We start from the raw sequence: 17,195 nt of genomic DNA on the forward strand, positions 1-17,195 counted from the left end.
TGCATGAAAAACTCTTTATTTTAAAATTGATTTAAGTTTGGGCAGATGACAGGTGATTGTGAAATTTCAAGTAAGAAACAGAGACATTATAAGGTCATGATTGAAAAAAATAAAATGTAAAAAAAAAAAAAAATAAAATAATAAAAAAAAAAAAAATCACAAAAATGAGAGAGCGGACACTCTTAAAAGGTAGCTATATATCTTGGAACCAATCACACATGTACAAAAAGAACACACACATACGTCATTCATTCATTCTCGTACAGTCTCAATCTCGTGGCTGGATGCCCAACATGATCTCTGCCATGCTGGTCAGTTTTGTCTCCTCTAGTGCACTGATAAGACGGCTCAGTTTGGCACTCCTGCCCTCTGATTGGATGAAACGTCCAAGCAGTTGATAGGCCTGTTCATAAAGCCCTTCCCTCTCATACTCATAGGCGAGATTGTCGATAGCAGGGCCTTTTAGGGCACGGCAGTTCTTTTGTAAAGCCCGTCCCACTCGTTTCCAATCCCGTCCCACATTACCAGCAAACCATTGCTGGTCTGCTGAAGTCAAAGGCCTATCATCTGAGAGCACAAGGAAGGAGGAGACAAAAATAATTTGAATGTGAATCTGAAATCTAGTCTGTGATAACAGAAATACAAATGTAAAATGTTTTTTTTTTTTTTTACAAAAAAACGTTTAAACTCACCAAAAACTCTTTTCTGAAACAGAAAGCAGTTTCTGGGCAGCTCCTGTGGTGGTTGACTGGGAGGACCGTAGCTGTTCTGCAGCTGCTGCTCCAACTGTGTGACCTCGTCATCTCGCAAACGCACAGGCTACAAAACAGCCATCCATTTAATAAACAGCTGTTTATTTGAACATATCTGAACCATACTGTTATATTCACAGAACGTAAGGCTTAGTTGGCAACTGTTTAGTTAAAAAAAAAAGATATTTAACATATTTCTCAAAAGGTGTTAAAGGGTTAGTTCACCCAAAAATGAAAATTCTGTCATTAATTACTCACCCTCATGTCATTCCAAACTGTAAGATCTTTATTCATCTTTGGAACACAAATTAAGATATTTTTAAAGAAATACGAGAGCTTGCATAGACAGCAATGGAACTTGCTCTGAACTTGGATATTGTTAAAATAGTCCATGTGACATCAGTGGTTCAACTATATTTTATGAAGCAACGAAAATACTTTTTGTGCTCAAAGACAACAAAAATAACAACTTTATTCAACCAATAAAGTCACTCAACGTGCATTCACAAGAGTATCACAAGAGTATCACAAGAGTATTTGTGTTCCAAAGATGAACAAAGGTCTTACGGGTTTGGAAAGACATGAGGGTAAGTAATTCATAACAGAATCTTTATTTTTGGGTGAACTATCCTTTTAATTTCATTGAGAGCCTCGCAATAAACCTATATTCATCAGAGCAAGACTGATACATCAGACTAGATACCATCTGTACTTCTACTGAATGGCATTTGCAGACACAATTTCCATGATGATATCAGGACAGAGAAAAACAGCATCATAGCAAGAAGTCAAAGGCGTTCCGTTTACAGACCTGACTAGTTTTGGCATAAGAAGGTTGTGAGGGACTTACAAGAAGCCAGATCTTCATGTGTCACTCTTTGTTCAAGCAAACTGCACTTCACCATACTGGTGTTATAAGTAATCTTTTTATTGTAATGTTCAGTAATAATCCCTGAAATCTCAGTCCAACAGCAAGCATTTCTGATTTTACATCATTTGTGAATAAACATTTTTGCTCAGTGTTTACTTACAAGTAGGGCTGGGCGATAAATCACTATCAATAAACGATAACAAGAGTTCAACAGATGTTTGATATAATGTTTCTGCGGCAAAGACGGACGAAAGAGCGCTAGTTATTTAAAGCGCACCACTCAGATCGTTTATCCACTCGGCTCAAAGTTCAAACGGCGGTGTGGCGCAAACTTAACTAAGCAGCGTTGTGATGTCCAGTGTGAAGCGCTTGAATTTAGTGAAAAAAACCAAATGACTCGGTTTAAAGCCAGATGAAACAGCGCTGACAAACAGCAGGAACACTGTGCGCAACAATACAGTCAGAAGACTTTTTCAATCTACAAATTGCCATTTACCTTAGATTTACTATAGTAGCACTAACTGCACAGTGGTATTGTGTCAGAAATGTGGGTAACGTTATATTTGTGTTGAATTTTATTGGATTGTTAATGTAGACATGTATCAAATGTACTGAAGGAGCGGTAATGGAATATAATTGCAGTTTTTTTTTTTTTTTTTTTTTTTTTTATTAAGCCATAGCATTTATGCATTTATACTAAATGTATTTAGACTACTGTTTTTCATACAAATACCTTGAAACCATATTACATTTTTACCATGGTATTGAGGTGCTATATTTGTGGTTTTAGCTGTTATTATCATGATCTATGGATGAGCAATGGTTAATCAAAAAAAAAAAAAAAAAACACACAGTCAGAATAATTATATTTCATCATATAAAAATGAGGTTGCTACAATTTTTACAGATATTACAGATTTTGAAAATGAACATAAATCTACATTTGCATTCTAACTCAAGCACAAAAAAATATATATATTATGTATGTATGTATATGTATATTATTTTTTTATATTATTAGACAACGCAGATCTGTTTCTTGACTTGAAACTATTACTCATTAAAACTAATAAATTATATTTTTCTGTTAAGACATTTATTGTGTTAAGGAAAAACGACTGGAAAAAGTGTAAAGAAGAATAAAAAAAACATGAAGTGTTTGTCATGTTCTGACCATAAAAGTTTAAAGCCACAACTAACTGTCTGGTTTTTACAACTTTCACAATGTAGCAAAAATTTGAAAGTAAGCCTAAAGGAACTGAAAGCTAAAGAATGGTTTTCACATCTCAGACTCTGCAAATGTAAAAACTAAAACTGATTCATAGCTCTGTTCCGACATGGTTTCAGACAACAGGAAAAAAGCAGGCTAAATGCAAATTATAAAGTTGCAACCATATAATCAGAAAGTATAACAAACTAAATAGGCCTATCGACTTTTAAAAGCCAGAAAAAATGCTTCCCATATCTTTTGTTGTTGATGCCAAATCAAGCAAGGACTTCTAGTTACTGCATCTAATAAATTAAGCTTTGTAGAAGTTGCCAGCAGATGCCAACATGTACAGACGTGACAGATGTGTGGCATCCCCTCATCCTCAAAAAAACACAACAGTAATTTATTGACTGCCAAGAGTATTAAACCATCAATTTCAAAAGCAATTTAGTCTAATAGCAAATTTTTCTATTCAGCCTTTTTATTATCTGTTGTAATCATGTTAAAGCAGTAGCTGAACATTTCTTGATAATTTACTCACCCCCATATCATCCAAGATGTTCATGTCTTACTTTCTTCAATCGAAAAGAAATGAAGGTTTTTTAGGAAAACATTCCAGGACTTTTCTCCATATAGTGGACTTCAATGGTGGCCAATGGATTGAAGGTCCAAACTGCAGTTTAAATGCAGCTTCAAAGGGTTTTACACAATCCCAGCTAAAGAATTAGGGTCACATCTACTGAAACGATCTGTCATTTTCTAAGAAAAATACAAATTTATATATTTTTTTTTTTTTTACCACAAATGTTCCTCTTGCACTAGCTCGACTTCACACATTGCATAATCAGCTGGGATTGTGTGGAGCCCTTTGAAGTTGAATTGAAACTGCAATTTGGACCTTCAACCGAATGGCCACCATTGAAGTCCACTATTTGAGGAAAAATCCTGGAATGTTTTCCTCAAAAACTTTCATTTCTTTGCGACAGAAGAAAGAAAGACGTGAACATCGTGGATGACATGGGCATGAGTAATTTATCAGGAACAGGTTTCAGAACGGTACATATGTATGATTTGTACACAGACATTTATGCAGTTGTCCGAAACATGCTTACGTGATCAAATCGACTTATCTTTAATCTAAAAACCTGCAGCTTCTCAGAGCTGAAAATGTGTTAAGAGCATGGTCAATTAACATTTCCTATTTGTTATGTATGCTAAAACTGTGTATTTTCTAGCAATATCGGAAGCCCTCTTGATTTGGGGAATTCCCAGCACCATTTACACCTATGATCTTTTGGCCTAAATATAAACTTTGCTTTAAAACGAATCATCGTAAACTTAAAGGTCAGAAAAAAAAAAGTAAAATTGCCTCTTAAGCAGCAGTGAACTGTGATTTACTTCCGTTATCTGACGTTCTGTGCAAACAGCTGCTCATAAAAGTACAGAGCAGTATAAAACTATCCATATCACCATAAAAAACAAACACACGTACCTGTGACTGCCGTATGTGCTCCAGACACATCTCTAGATCTTGAAGGCTTTGGTCCAACGTGTGTATCCCTGCTTTGAGCTGTGTTTCCATGACAACCCCATCAGAAAGAGTAAGAAGGCGTGAGGCATGCTGGGACAGAAACTGAGCAAGCGAACCACACGCATAGCTCTCCAGGAATCGCTGACAGGGAGGCATGGCCATGAATTTAAGTTCCACCCCAAGGAAGGGATCAGCATCGTGCAGTTTTAGGATTTCATACCCTTCCAGTCCACCAACAGAATCTAGATCAAAGACAGTTAGAATTGCATCAATCACAAAGCCACATAAATCTACTGTATAAGTAAAATGTCATACTCTTTTAGTTTCTGTATAATTTGATTAACTTAAAATGTGACCCTGGAACACAAAACCAGTCATAAGCCACACAGGTATATTTGTAGAAACAGCCAACAATACATTGCATGGGTCAAAATGATCAATTTTTCTTTTATGCCAAAAATCATTAGGATATTAAGTAAAGATCATGTTCCATAAAGATATTTTGAAAATTTCCTACTGTAAATATATCAAAACCTAATCAGATTGGTAATATCCATTGCTAACTTTAAGAACTTCATTTGGACAACTTTAAAGGCGATGTGCTCAATATTTTGAGAATAACAATTTTTTTTACACCCTCAGATTCCAGATTTTCAAATATCTTGGCCAAATATTGTCCTATCCTAACAAACCATACATCAATGGAAAGCTTATTTATTCAGCTTTCAGATGATGTATGAAATCTTATGACTGGTTCATATGTACTTGGTGGCCACACGTATGACCGCTTACCTATGAGGGTGAGTTTAATAACCTTGAACACGCTGAATTTCCCTTGCTCGTTTTTGTAAAGTGATAGAAGATTGTGTGCTGGACTGCTACACCCCAAGAAGAGCACAGCACACCCTGAAAATGCACCATCATTGCCGTTGCTGTCATTTAACCTCTGCAGATGAAGATAAAATCATACACACAATGTTAATTCACTTAGACAACATCCGGACTGACATAAAATGTAAACACAATGTACCTTTGTGTCTATACTGTCCATCTTCTGATCAAACTCCTGTCTCAATCCTGTGAGTGTGAACAAACAAATTACAGCACGTAAAAAACACACAGACAAAGAAATTATGAAAGCAAAGCAGAATTCCTTTAAGATCTTATTAGTCTAACACAAAAGCACATTATTTTGTTTGTGTTCCCAGGATGTAACCACTTCCTTATAAGGCTGTGAGCTTGATGGTCGATACAGCTACATAAATGGGGTCAGACGTTGGTGATTGTTGGATATGCGATGCACATGTTTACAGGTAACATGATGCCTCACGTTTAAACAACGTTAACCTTTTACATTTATGAGAGGTCAGTGGATAAATCATAAACAAACGCTCGCTCACACAAGTCCCGTGGCTTTTATTTTTTTGTAACTTACATATTACTGTTCACGTGAACAAAAGTTTAACATAACATAATACTGCTTGCCTTCAATTCACATATTAGCGAAAATGAAACCTCCGCCTTGTTATATATATTACATGTTACTTACACAACGATTTGGTGAACTTTGTCTGAATGATAAGGAAGTCTAAACAGGCCTGCAACTTTACACGAAGGAAACTTTCGAGGTGTCGAAGCACCGTCTTGGCTACTAAGACACACCCACTGCAGTGTTCAACCATCTGATTGGCTAAAAGTCTCCCGGATTCGATGTTGATTGGCTCAAAGCTCCACATTTGTTTTCATCGCTGCGTTTAACAACGGAACTCGTAACGCAGGAGGAAGTACAGAAGTTTGAGAACGCATATGTTTTTTTCAGAAGTCTGACAGACATACAGACAGTGGAGTCGTCACGAACTGTGCTGGGTTAAGAGGTTTTCGGTTATAATATCAGATAACCCGTTCCAAGTGTATTGAACGTACTGCGGCTGACAGAAGATAAAAGGCTGATTTGGAATGGAATGGATCTGCCAGAAGAGATCCTTGCACACATTTTCTCTTTCCTGTCTTTACAGGACAAATGCAATGCATTTACTGTTTGTAAGGCTTGGTCTAATATCATGACACACCCAAGCTCATGGAAAGACACTGAAGTCAGGTAAGAACTGGTGATTTCTATTGTTGCTCTTTTATATCTCAGGAGACTTACAGTAATTGAGATATCATACTGCATGTAGGTATTAACTTTGTCTCACATGTCTCCAAAAAATTCCCAGGAGAAATAATACATACAGAGTTACAATAAACTTAACTAACGTAGCTAGTATGACCTTATAACTATAAATTACAAAGATGAGCCTATATTCTAAAGGTAGCTTAATGATAATTGATTACAGTTATATTAACATTTCTCACTTTTGATTGAAAACTGCTATGTTGACTACTCTAAGCCCAGTTTGAGACATTCTTTGAGATCTTCTGAAATTGTAAATGGTGTATGCATTTGAAAACCTTTGAGAAAAATGAGACTAAAAGCCTCCATCCGCTTTCCATTTCTTATTATAATCTCATTGCTGTCTAGGAAAAATGTTTGAGCTATTTCTTCTTCTCAATGGCCGCATATCTGACCAAAGGTTCTTTGCTGATTTAGTACCCTCATAAAAGCACACTACGTCATTAATGAAGACTTTGTACCAGGCACTACCATGTTGTCACAAAATATTGTCACATGAACTTAAATGCATACTCGTCATCATAATAACTATATAATAAATAACAAAAATTATGCATGTCTTTCTCTTTTGTTTTAGGTGTGAGTCAGGAACCACTGTCCCAGACAGGTATTCTGCTCTTCTGCCATTGGTCAGAAATTTGAAACTGAGAATGTGCCTTACCGATCCAGCCAATCGCAAAACAGCATTGCAGGTGCTGCGGCAGGCGGTTGCCAGAGGTGACGGGCGGCTGGAAGGACTTTCCATCAGTTGTGTGGGAAACACGCCTCTTTTTTATGCTGGTCAAGACCTGCAGCAAGGTTTAGTGGACATACTGACAAATGGGTCGTCCCTAACCGTGCTTGACCTAAGGGGTGTACCCTTCACCCTCAGCGACTCCTTTGTCAGGAGTGTAGCCATGCTTTGCCCTGCCCTGCATAGCCTTTACATCAACAATCACTCTCTGGTGTGTGGCGTTAATGCCGAAACGTTGCGGCAAGTGCTGAAATGCTGCCGGTCACTCAACGTTCTTGGAGTTTTTCAGGCTAGTCTGTCACAAGACGTCTTTAAAGATCTCATGTTGCCAGAGCGACCAGCACTAAAGAAACTAGAGCTCCGTTGCGAACGCTCGCTCAAATACACCGTGTCACTCTGTGACCAGATATGGTTAGAGTTGAAACTGAGACACCCGCATCTCTGGGTGGAACTTGTGCTGGACCACACCCTGCCTGAATTGCACGTTCCAGGGGTACTGCAACCCAACATCCCTGTCCGATGCCTTCGGCTGCTCACTTGGACTTTGCTGTTGGACGAAATCCGGATAGTCAGGCAGAGTTACGCAAAAACGTTAGAGATTTTGGAGGTGCAGACAATCCCGTCTGCTGAACTTAACGCGGAGCTGATAGCCTTAGCAAAGCAGTGCATCAGGCTTCAAGAGGTTCACTGTTATTGTGTGGTCTCGCAAGAAGTAATAACAGCGTTCATCACCAACTGTCCAAATCTTTGCAGATACACACTTAAAACACATAAAGAGCCTCACCCATGGTCCCCTAATAATCTACAGTAATGCTTTCAAGCTAATCAAGGTCTAATCAAATAACTCCATTTGTGACGCTGATTATGTGAAATCCTTTAAATGTTCTTGTTTCCATTTGAGCTGACGATGCTCTTTGGATTATTCTCAGATCATACTGGGGAATGTGATCATCAGGTTGTAGCTCAAATGCTGTCACTACAGCAAAAGCGAGAAAACAAATACTGAGATGTTAAGAAAATCATGTACATTTTACTTCACTCAAATAAATTTCACTAAAATCAATCAAATATAAAATAGTATTCTGTCATCACTTATTCAGCCTCATGTTATTCCAAACCTGTACAACTTACACTACCAGTCAAAAGTTTTTGAACAGTAAGATTTTTAATGGTTTTAAAGTCTCTTCTGCTCACTAAGGCTGCATTTATTTGATCCAAAGTGCAGTAAAAACAGTAAAATTTGTAAGATATTTACTATTTAAAATAACCGTTTTTCATGTGAATATATTTTAAAATATCATTTATTCCTGTGATTTCAAAGCTGATTTTTAAGCATCAAAAAACATTTATTATTATTATTATGTTGAAAACAGCGGAGTAGAATTTTTTTCATGTTTCTTTAATGAATAGAAAGTTCAGAAGAACAACATGTATCTAAATAGCAATATTTTGTACCATTGCAAAGGTTTTTATCATCTATTCTGATCAATTTAAAGCATCCTTGCTAGATAAAAGTATTAATTTCTATAATTTCTTTCCCCAAGAAAAAAAATACTGACTGCATAGTGTATAATGTTACAAAAGCTTTTTTATTTCAGGTAAATGCTGATCTTTGGATTTTTTTATTCAAAGAATCCTGAAAAAATGTACTAAACTGTTTTAAACAATAATAAAAATAATAATAATGTTTCTTGAACAGCAAATCAGCATATTAGAATGATTTCTGAAGGATCATGTGACACTGAAGACTGGAGTAATGATGATGAAAAGTTAGCTTTGATGACAGGAATAAATTATATTTTAAAATACATTCAAATAGCAAACAATTATTTTAAATTGTAAAAATATTTTCAAAATTTAGCTTTTTTGCATGACTTCAAATCAAATAAATGTAGGTCTGGTGAGGCCACTTCTTAAAAAAAAAAAAAAAAAAAACATTAAAAACTTTTGACTGGTAGTGTAATTTTTTTTTTTTTTTTTAACAGAGCACAAAAAAGATATTTTGAATGTGGGAACACTGGGAACCAAACAACACTGGAGCCCACCGACTTCCATTGTATTAAAATAATAATAATAATAATAATAATAATCTCAAAATGTTCTTGTATGTTCCAAAAATTAAAGTTTGTATACAGTCAGGTATACATAATGACGATGAATTACCTAAAATATAACCGTTTTCACTAAGGTTCTCAGACTGAGACAAAGGATGGCGTTTTAACACCTGTTATAGTTCCGTGATATAATAGAAAGGGCTTCAAACGAACACAGATGTCATTGTTCATGTGTTAATTATTAACATTTATTGACATCAGAGCACAATCGCTCTTCTAACAACCAAATGATTACATTTCATTTTGAGACTTCATCACACCTAACACTGAATTCTTTGTAGTTGGAAGTGAAATTTACACATTCAAAAATGAAAGTGCCTTTTATATTTCAAACTTATTTTTGTGTGTGTATATTGAGCTCAAAATGTTATGAAATGTATGTCCAATGCACTCTGCTTTCGCATACTCACACACAGTCAGTCAGCCAGCCAATCAAACATTTGATTTTCTCTCATCATTCATAGTAGTTAAAAGAGAAGTCATAGAATGCCATGGTATTCTGAGAAGAAAGTTGGCTGGAACTGCTATTATTGATATGCTTGATGAACTTGAGGGTGTCTTTGTCTCTGTAAACCAGAGCGAGGGAGTTATCTTCAGGATACACTGTCAGAAGCTAGAGAAAAAAAAACACAGTGTCAACAAAAGGAATAATATGCACTAGTCTGCTGTGTTTGCATATGTTATAATATAATAAATCAGTAAATGAAAACCTGACATTGTGTGACACCATCACTTACCTCCTCATCTTCATCATGTGCAATATAAGACGTAAATCCTCCAAACTCTGACTTCCACCCTGACAAAAAAAAAAACAGGCTGTGATATGCTTTTGCACTTTTTCAACCCTTTGTTCCTCAATCCAAACACTTATGAACTAATAGCAAAAAGGACAAATGCAAATGTCATATTTCATACCCGCACAGCCCATGTGAAGCTGAAGATCCAATGCATACTCTCTTTTGACAGAGTCATGTAACAATGTATAGTCTCCATGCGCCCAGCGACGCAGTTCTCCTACACAAGTAGGAGGTCCTGCAAAAGAAAACACAGGTAAAATGTAAAAATTATCTAAAAACTGAATTTAGCAAAAAAACCATGCACACACTGATCACCTTTCTCTTTCTTCTCAGTTGATGAAGCAGCAGCATCAGTACTGGAGCCTCCTGCTTGTGTATTTCCCTCCCCACCTCCATTGTCTGTCTCACTCTTTTCATCTTCGTTCTCGCTCTCATCCTCATCGCCGCACAGATAGTGTAGACGGAGACCGGTCAAGTTGGATAAGAGGATGAAGAATGACTCAGAGGAGAGGAGTTCCCAGCACTCCTGTACACATGATGGGATGCTCTGCATATCTGCACGTCCATAACACCTAAACCCAGTGACAGGCATTAATACATGAGCATATAAATATCACATCAAAGCAGAAAGAGATTAATAGTTAAAATATTATCAAACAAAATACGGGTGGTTTGGATCTCACCTCTTGTTGGGTGGCCCCTTCCTCTCCCACTGGATTTCAGACGACTGCAGTGCACTGCGCACCTGCCTCAGTTTCTCCTCCTGAGAGTTAAAGGGCAAAATTAAGGATATCAGCATTAGAGATACTTTGAAGTGTGTGGAAATAGATTATGTAAGAGTTTCTGATAAAGGAAGGAGAATACAATGTACAGTAAGGTTGCATTAGGTTGTAGATTAAACAGATAGATCTGAATGCACGCTTGCATTTGGTCATAAGAAATAAGCGGGATTTAATCATACAAAATGTTTGGAGAAGTCTAGGGCTGTTACTTACACGGTTATTTCGGTAATTGAGTAATTGGTCGATTATTTTGACGATTAATCAAGTAATCAGATAATTAAAATTGTTTTTTATTGTAATAAAAATAGACCTAAGAGAACAACAGACTTTAAAATGACATAAAATCATATTTAATAGCAATGGGGCAATACTAATTGGTTCAAATAAAGTACCAAAAGCTAGTAATCATATGGTTTTTTTGAACAAAGCTGTTAAAATACATAATATTTTACAAACAATGGAACTAATGTATATTTCACATTGTAACAAATGACTGCAAAGGGCATCAACAGCTTGACGATTGTTTTTACACTTTACTGCACGATCTAATTCTTGTTTAATATTGATTAAATAATATTTAATTCAAATTTTCACTTAATCTTTGATATATGCCATTTCTTCATGACAGAAATGCTGCAGCCACTACAATTTCTTAAAAATGTGGACATCAAAACATGTAAACTGAGAGTGAGGGTTTTACCTAAATAATTAAATGTAAATATGACCCTGGACCACAAAACCAGTCAGATTTATAAATCAACTGAAAGCTGAATAAATAAGCTTTCCATTGATGTATTGTCTGTTAAGATAGGACAATATTTGGTCGAGATAGAACTATTTGGAAATCTGAGGGTGCAAAAAAACAAACAAAAAAACATCAAAATATTGAGAAAAATCACCTCCAAATGAAGTTCTTAGCAATGCATATTACTAATTACGTTTTGATATATTTACGGTAGGAAATTTACAAAATATCTTCATGGAACATGATTACTTAATATCTTTTGTTTTTGATAAAAAAATTTTATCATTTTGACCCATGCAGTATATTTTTGGCTATTGCTACAAATACACCCGTGCTACTTAAGACTGGTTTTGTGGTCCAGGGTCACAAATAATCAAAGCACATATATTAAACCTGCATTGCATATATTTAATTGAATCGTATCATTTGTGAATTCACAATAGCATTATGCTTTATTATGATTTTGTATGAGCTTAATATAATCATGCAGCCTTGGAAGCCTAAAAATGCATTTCATGGATTCTCATTTGTGGAATGCGCCAAATCGGGTATTTTGCTGGTTACTCGATGCAGGGAAACTGTAGTTGAGAAACTCGAATTGAATCGAGGAATCATGACAGCCCTAGAGAAGTCCAACATATGTTACTAGAGAGAAATCTGTCTTTCTGGAGGATAGAGTTTAGACATTTTAATAAGAAAATTATGAGGTCAAAACGATTTAAAAAAAATAAATTAATTAAACAGATGCATGGATCAATAACATGCATTTAGAAAATAGATGATACTGAATTTCCACTTAACATTAATTTAGATTTAAAAATCCCTCATTCATCCAAAAACACTAAAGTTAGCAAATTCCATATTCTTGCACGCAGAGTCTGGAAATGTGATTCTTATAAATGTGCAAAATTATAAATAAGTAACAGACACTTAATTATTTAAAACTTACTCTGACTGCATGCCTCTAGTGTAGGCATGGGACATGTCACTATATTTCACATCTACAGGAATTTCTCCTTTGCATCAATTATACATGGACAACAGCACAGGCTAAAAGGGCCTTATAAAAGCATCTTCTGCCAGAGTTTATTGAACAGTTAATATACACAATTGTATTGCCAAACCCTGATGTACATATGTACGTTAACTATACCTGAAGATTGTGTAATTAATAATAATGATGATGACTGACCTGTAAGAAACTAGGCAAGCAAATCTCAGAACTCTCTTCGAATTCCTGCTGTACCCGAGCCTGATAGCGAGGATCCAGGTACATCTCATTCACCCACTCAAAGAGCACACTCTCCTATAACAAACACACTGTGATTCAGATACAGGCTGAGTTGATCATGTCACAAATCAAAAACGCTCTCTCACGCTAACTTACATCTCTGGGGATGTGAGTGTGACGGGGAACTGGGGGTTCAATGTAGCGTGAGGGTCTTGGTAGGGACGGGCCATGAAACCAACCGCTCAGAGATAAACGGCATTTCTCCTCAGAAAGAACCTCTGCCACCTAAGAGAGACAAGATTACAGTTCAGTTCTTTAAAGCAGATGTAAATCATTAATGAATGGACAACCAATCCTGCAGACCAATGCTATGATTGTTAAAAAGACACAAAAGAAGATTTTTTGAAGAGGGAGGACAATTCTTTTAACTAGAACTAAAACTAATAAAAATCATATGGAATTGACATAACACTGAGTTAGACAAAAAACGTAAACTTGAAAAAACTAAAACATTAAAAAAATTAAAAGAAAAGAAAAATGAAAGCATAAATAAAACCTTAATACAGAATATTACAGATCAAGTAGACCAATAACGTTGTCTTGTGTAATAATGAAAACTAAACAAGGGCTTTGACAAAAACTTTCTTTAAATACTTTAAATACTGGCAAATCAGTTTTAAAAATTACAGATACCGATAACCATAAAAATCCTTGATAATCGGTCGACCCCTAACTATAATATTATAAAAATCATCTTAAAACAACACATCTTCTGACTACCTGGTGGAAGGAGACGGGGGACACCTCAAAAAACATCAGAGAATTCCAGCAAGGAAGCAGAGACTTGACAACACTCACAGGCTGACAGTGTTCTGTGAAACACACAAAATTATAATCAACTAAGAAACAAACAATTAATTACATTGACACATGGTTCTTGTGCATGATTAATTTGTACACTACCAGTCAAAAGTTTTTGAACTTTTTTTTAAAAGTCTCTTCTGCTCACCAAGCCTGCATTTTTTTGATCTCAAGTACAGCAAAAACAAAATTTTGAAATATTTTTACTATTTAAAATAACTGCTTTCTATTTGAATATATTTTAAAATGCAATTTATTCCTGTGATTTCAAAGCTGAATTTTTAGCATCATTACTCCAGTCATATGATCCTTTAGAAATAATTCTAATATTCAGATTTGCTGTGCAAAAAGTCTATTATTGTGGACATTTATTATTGTTATTATGCTGAAAATAGCTGATCAATTTTTTTTTCAGGTTTCTTTGATGAAGGTTCAGAAGAACAGCATTTATCTGAAAAAGAAATATTTTAATATTATAAATGCCTTTATCATCACTTTGGATCAATTTAAAGCATCCTTGCTAAATAAAATTATTAATTTCTATACATTTTTTTCTCCCCCAAAATTACACTGACTCCAAGCTATGGTATAGTATATAATGCTACAAAAGTTTTTTTTTTTTTTATTTTAGATAAATGCTGATCTTTGGATCTTTCTATTCATCAAAGAATTCTGAAAAAATGTACTCAACTGTTTAAATAATAATAATAATAATAATAATAATAAATAACGCTTCTTAAACGGCAAATCAGCATATTAGAATGATTTATGAAGGATCATGTGACACTGAAGACTGGAGTAATGCAGAAAATTTTGCTTTAATCACAGGAATAAAATACGTTTTAAAAAATACTCAAATAGAAAAGAGTTATTTTAAATAGTAAAAATATTTAACAGTATTACTGTTTTTGCTGTATTTTGGAACAAATAAATGCAGGCTTGGTGAGCAGAAGAGAATTCTTTAAAAAAAAAAAACACCTTATTGCAAAGAAGAAAAATTATCTTCTGATAATCTTTCAAAAACATCTAGTAACTTTTTTTGTTGAATATCATGTTTCAACCAAAATTAACAGTTTCACGTTGACTCAGATGGCATGATTTAACTTTAATAATTTTATGCTCTTGTATCACACACCGTCAGTGCTGAACAGGTCCAGCATCCCTCCATCTTTCACCTCCCAGGGAGGTACCAGATAGAGGATGAACGCAACTCTTCGTCCCTCCAGCTCATCATCGTGACACAGCAAAACATCTGCACGAAGAGCACACCAGCTACACATCACCTCCTTGTCTACTGCACAGTGTTTGGTCAAGAAGTAGTCAGGATGATTTACCTGTATGCTCGTACTTTGCACAGGATATATCGACAGTCGCCTCCAGATCCACCTGCAACACTTCTGACAACCAAACACGAAACTCCCCAAAAATCACAGACCTGAGATCCCAACAAACAACACGTCTGTGAGCAAAACAATCCACAGAAACTTCAACACAGAAATTCATTTGAACTCACCTTATTTGTGAGATATGATGTTCCTTTCTCTCTCTCAGATCATCTGACTGCAGAAGAAACAGAGTTTAAGACTCAGCATTCAATTCTTCATAATATATAGCTATGATTCAGACTGATACCTGTTGAAACTTGTACAGATCGTTTGACTTGCTGTTAAAATTCAGCTGCAGGAGCTCTGCTTGCAGACTTTCCACAAAGCTCTCACTCTGCAGGAAATTAGTGATCTGACAGTGAGGAAAGGGCTCACAGTCCAGGTGGATATTACCTGGAACAGAGACCAGACAATTCACAAACACGACAAATACACACACCAGTCTGCGTTATCTCTAAAAACCAAACTAATTCTGCTCTTTTCTGCTAACAGCAACTGTATAAAAGACTGTTGAACTGTACTGTTACTGTGTCACGTGGGTGAACAAACATACCATTGGTGTAGCTCTCTTTCCTCTGCCATGCGTCTCTCATGCCTTTCTGGACAGCGTCATCCCGCAGATCCGGGTTAATCACGGCGAGTTCACCTCGTTTCTCTTTCTTATTCTTTTTACCCGTTTCGGGATCATTCTGTCGCTTTTTAGCTGGCATGACAACACCATGAGGGAAATAAACCTAGGGGGACTTTTGTTTTCTTTTCCTTTGCTCTTCTTCGTGCGGATTCAGTCAAAGGTGCTTTTGCCTCGTTACTGCCCCTACAGGTCAGCGGAGTTATCGGAGTTTCTCTGATAAAATACAGTACTGTCTAACAACAATACACTACCGTTCAAATGTTTGGGATCAGTACATTTTTCAAATACAGTAAAACAGTAATATGAAATATTATTATAATTTAAAATAACGGTTTTCTACTTTAATATACCTTAAAATGTAACTTATTCCTGTGGTGGCAAAGATGAATTTTCATCAGCCATTTGTCCAGACTTCAGTGTTATATGATCCTGCAGAAATCATTCTAATATGCTGATTTATTATCAGTGTTAGAAACAGCTATGCTGCCTGTTATTTTGAAACCTTTTCAAGATTTTTTGTGAATATAAAGGAAAAAAAGGAAACAGCATTTATTCAAAAAATTAAGCCTTTTGTAACAAAATGTCTTACTATCACTTTTCTATCAATTTAACATGTTTTTGCTGAATAAAAGTCTAATTTATTTAAAATAAAATAATTTGTGTATCTATATACAGTTGAAGTCAAAAGTTTACATACACCTTGCTGAATCTGCAAAATGTTATTGTACCAAAATAAGAGGAATCATACAAAATGCATGCTATTTTTTATTTAGTACTGACCCAAATGAGATATTTCACATAAAAGACGTTTACATGTAGTCCACAAGAGAAAATAATGGTTGAATTTATAAAAATGACCCTGTTCAAAAGGTTACACATAGACTTGATTTTTAATACTGTGTTGTTACCTGAATGATCCACAGCTTTTTTTGTTTTGCTTAGTGATTTTTAGTGACCTGAGGGATTTTTCTGATGAACAGTGGGCAGTTTAACTGTTCAGGACAAACAAGGGACTCATGAACAACTATCACTAAACAAAAAACACAGCTGTGGATCATTCAAGTAACAACACGGTATTAAGAATCAAGTGTGTGTGAACTTTTAAACAGGGTCATTTTTATAAATTCAGTTATTATTTTCTCCTGTGGACTATACGTAAACATCTTTTATGTTATCTTATTCAGGTCAGTACTAAATTTAAAAACAACATGCATTTTGTATGATCCCTCTTGTTTTGGTAAAATAATTAACATTTTACAGATTCTGCAAGGTGTATGTAAACTTTTGACTTTAACTGTATATAGTCTATATAGGTTGTTCATGTTCATTCATTTGTAATTTTGTTGTAAACACAAAACATGATGAATATATTATCTTCA

The 17,195-nt window shown here is 35.4% G+C and overlaps 3 protein-coding genes across 3 annotated transcripts; 1 reads left to right on the forward strand and 2 right to left on the reverse strand.

The window, feature by feature from the left end:
* tradd (tnfrsf1a-associated via death domain) lies at window positions 1-6,028 on the reverse strand. The gene is made up of 6 exons (XM_051114764.1): window positions 5,914-6,028; window positions 5,395-5,441; window positions 5,157-5,310; window positions 4,326-4,606; window positions 693-819; window positions 1-567 (listed from the first exon to the last, which is right to left on the reverse strand). The coding sequence occupies exons 2-6, from the start codon at window positions 5,413-5,415 to the stop codon at window positions 269-271; spliced, it is 882 nt and encodes a 293-aa protein (XP_050970721.1). The 5' UTR covers window positions 5,416-5,441; window positions 5,914-6,028; the 3' UTR covers window positions 1-268.
* A 135-nt stretch (window positions 6,029-6,163) lies between these two features.
* On the forward strand, window positions 6,164-9,188 carry fbxl8 (F-box and leucine-rich repeat protein 8). Its single transcript, XM_051114762.1, has 2 exons — window positions 6,164-6,462; window positions 7,115-9,188. The coding sequence occupies exons 1-2, from the start codon at window positions 6,326-6,328 to the stop codon at window positions 8,079-8,081; spliced, it is 1,104 nt and encodes a 367-aa protein (XP_050970719.1). The 5' UTR covers window positions 6,164-6,325; the 3' UTR covers window positions 8,082-9,188.
* Window positions 9,189-9,512: 324 nt separating this feature from the next.
* On the reverse strand, window positions 9,513-15,967 carry ogfod1 (2-oxoglutarate and iron-dependent oxygenase domain containing 1). Its single transcript, XM_051113761.1, has 13 exons — window positions 15,739-15,967; window positions 15,433-15,578; window positions 15,314-15,360; window positions 15,135-15,235; window positions 14,936-15,052; window positions 13,720-13,811; window positions 13,096-13,224; window positions 12,901-13,014; window positions 10,865-10,944; window positions 10,497-10,753; window positions 10,300-10,416; window positions 10,122-10,180; window positions 9,513-9,997 (listed from the first exon to the last, which is right to left on the reverse strand). The coding sequence occupies exons 1-13, from the start codon at window positions 15,893-15,895 to the stop codon at window positions 9,839-9,841; spliced, it is 1,575 nt and encodes a 524-aa protein (XP_050969718.1). The 5' UTR covers window positions 15,896-15,967; the 3' UTR covers window positions 9,513-9,838.
* Window positions 15,968-17,195: the final 1,228 nt, after the last annotated feature.

This window comes from Labeo rohita, chromosome 7 (genome assembly GCF_022985175.1).
Source record: "Labeo rohita strain BAU-BD-2019 chromosome 7, IGBB_LRoh.1.0, whole genome shotgun sequence".
NCBI classification, from domain to species: domain Eukaryota; kingdom Metazoa; phylum Chordata; class Actinopteri; order Cypriniformes; family Cyprinidae; genus Labeo; species Labeo rohita.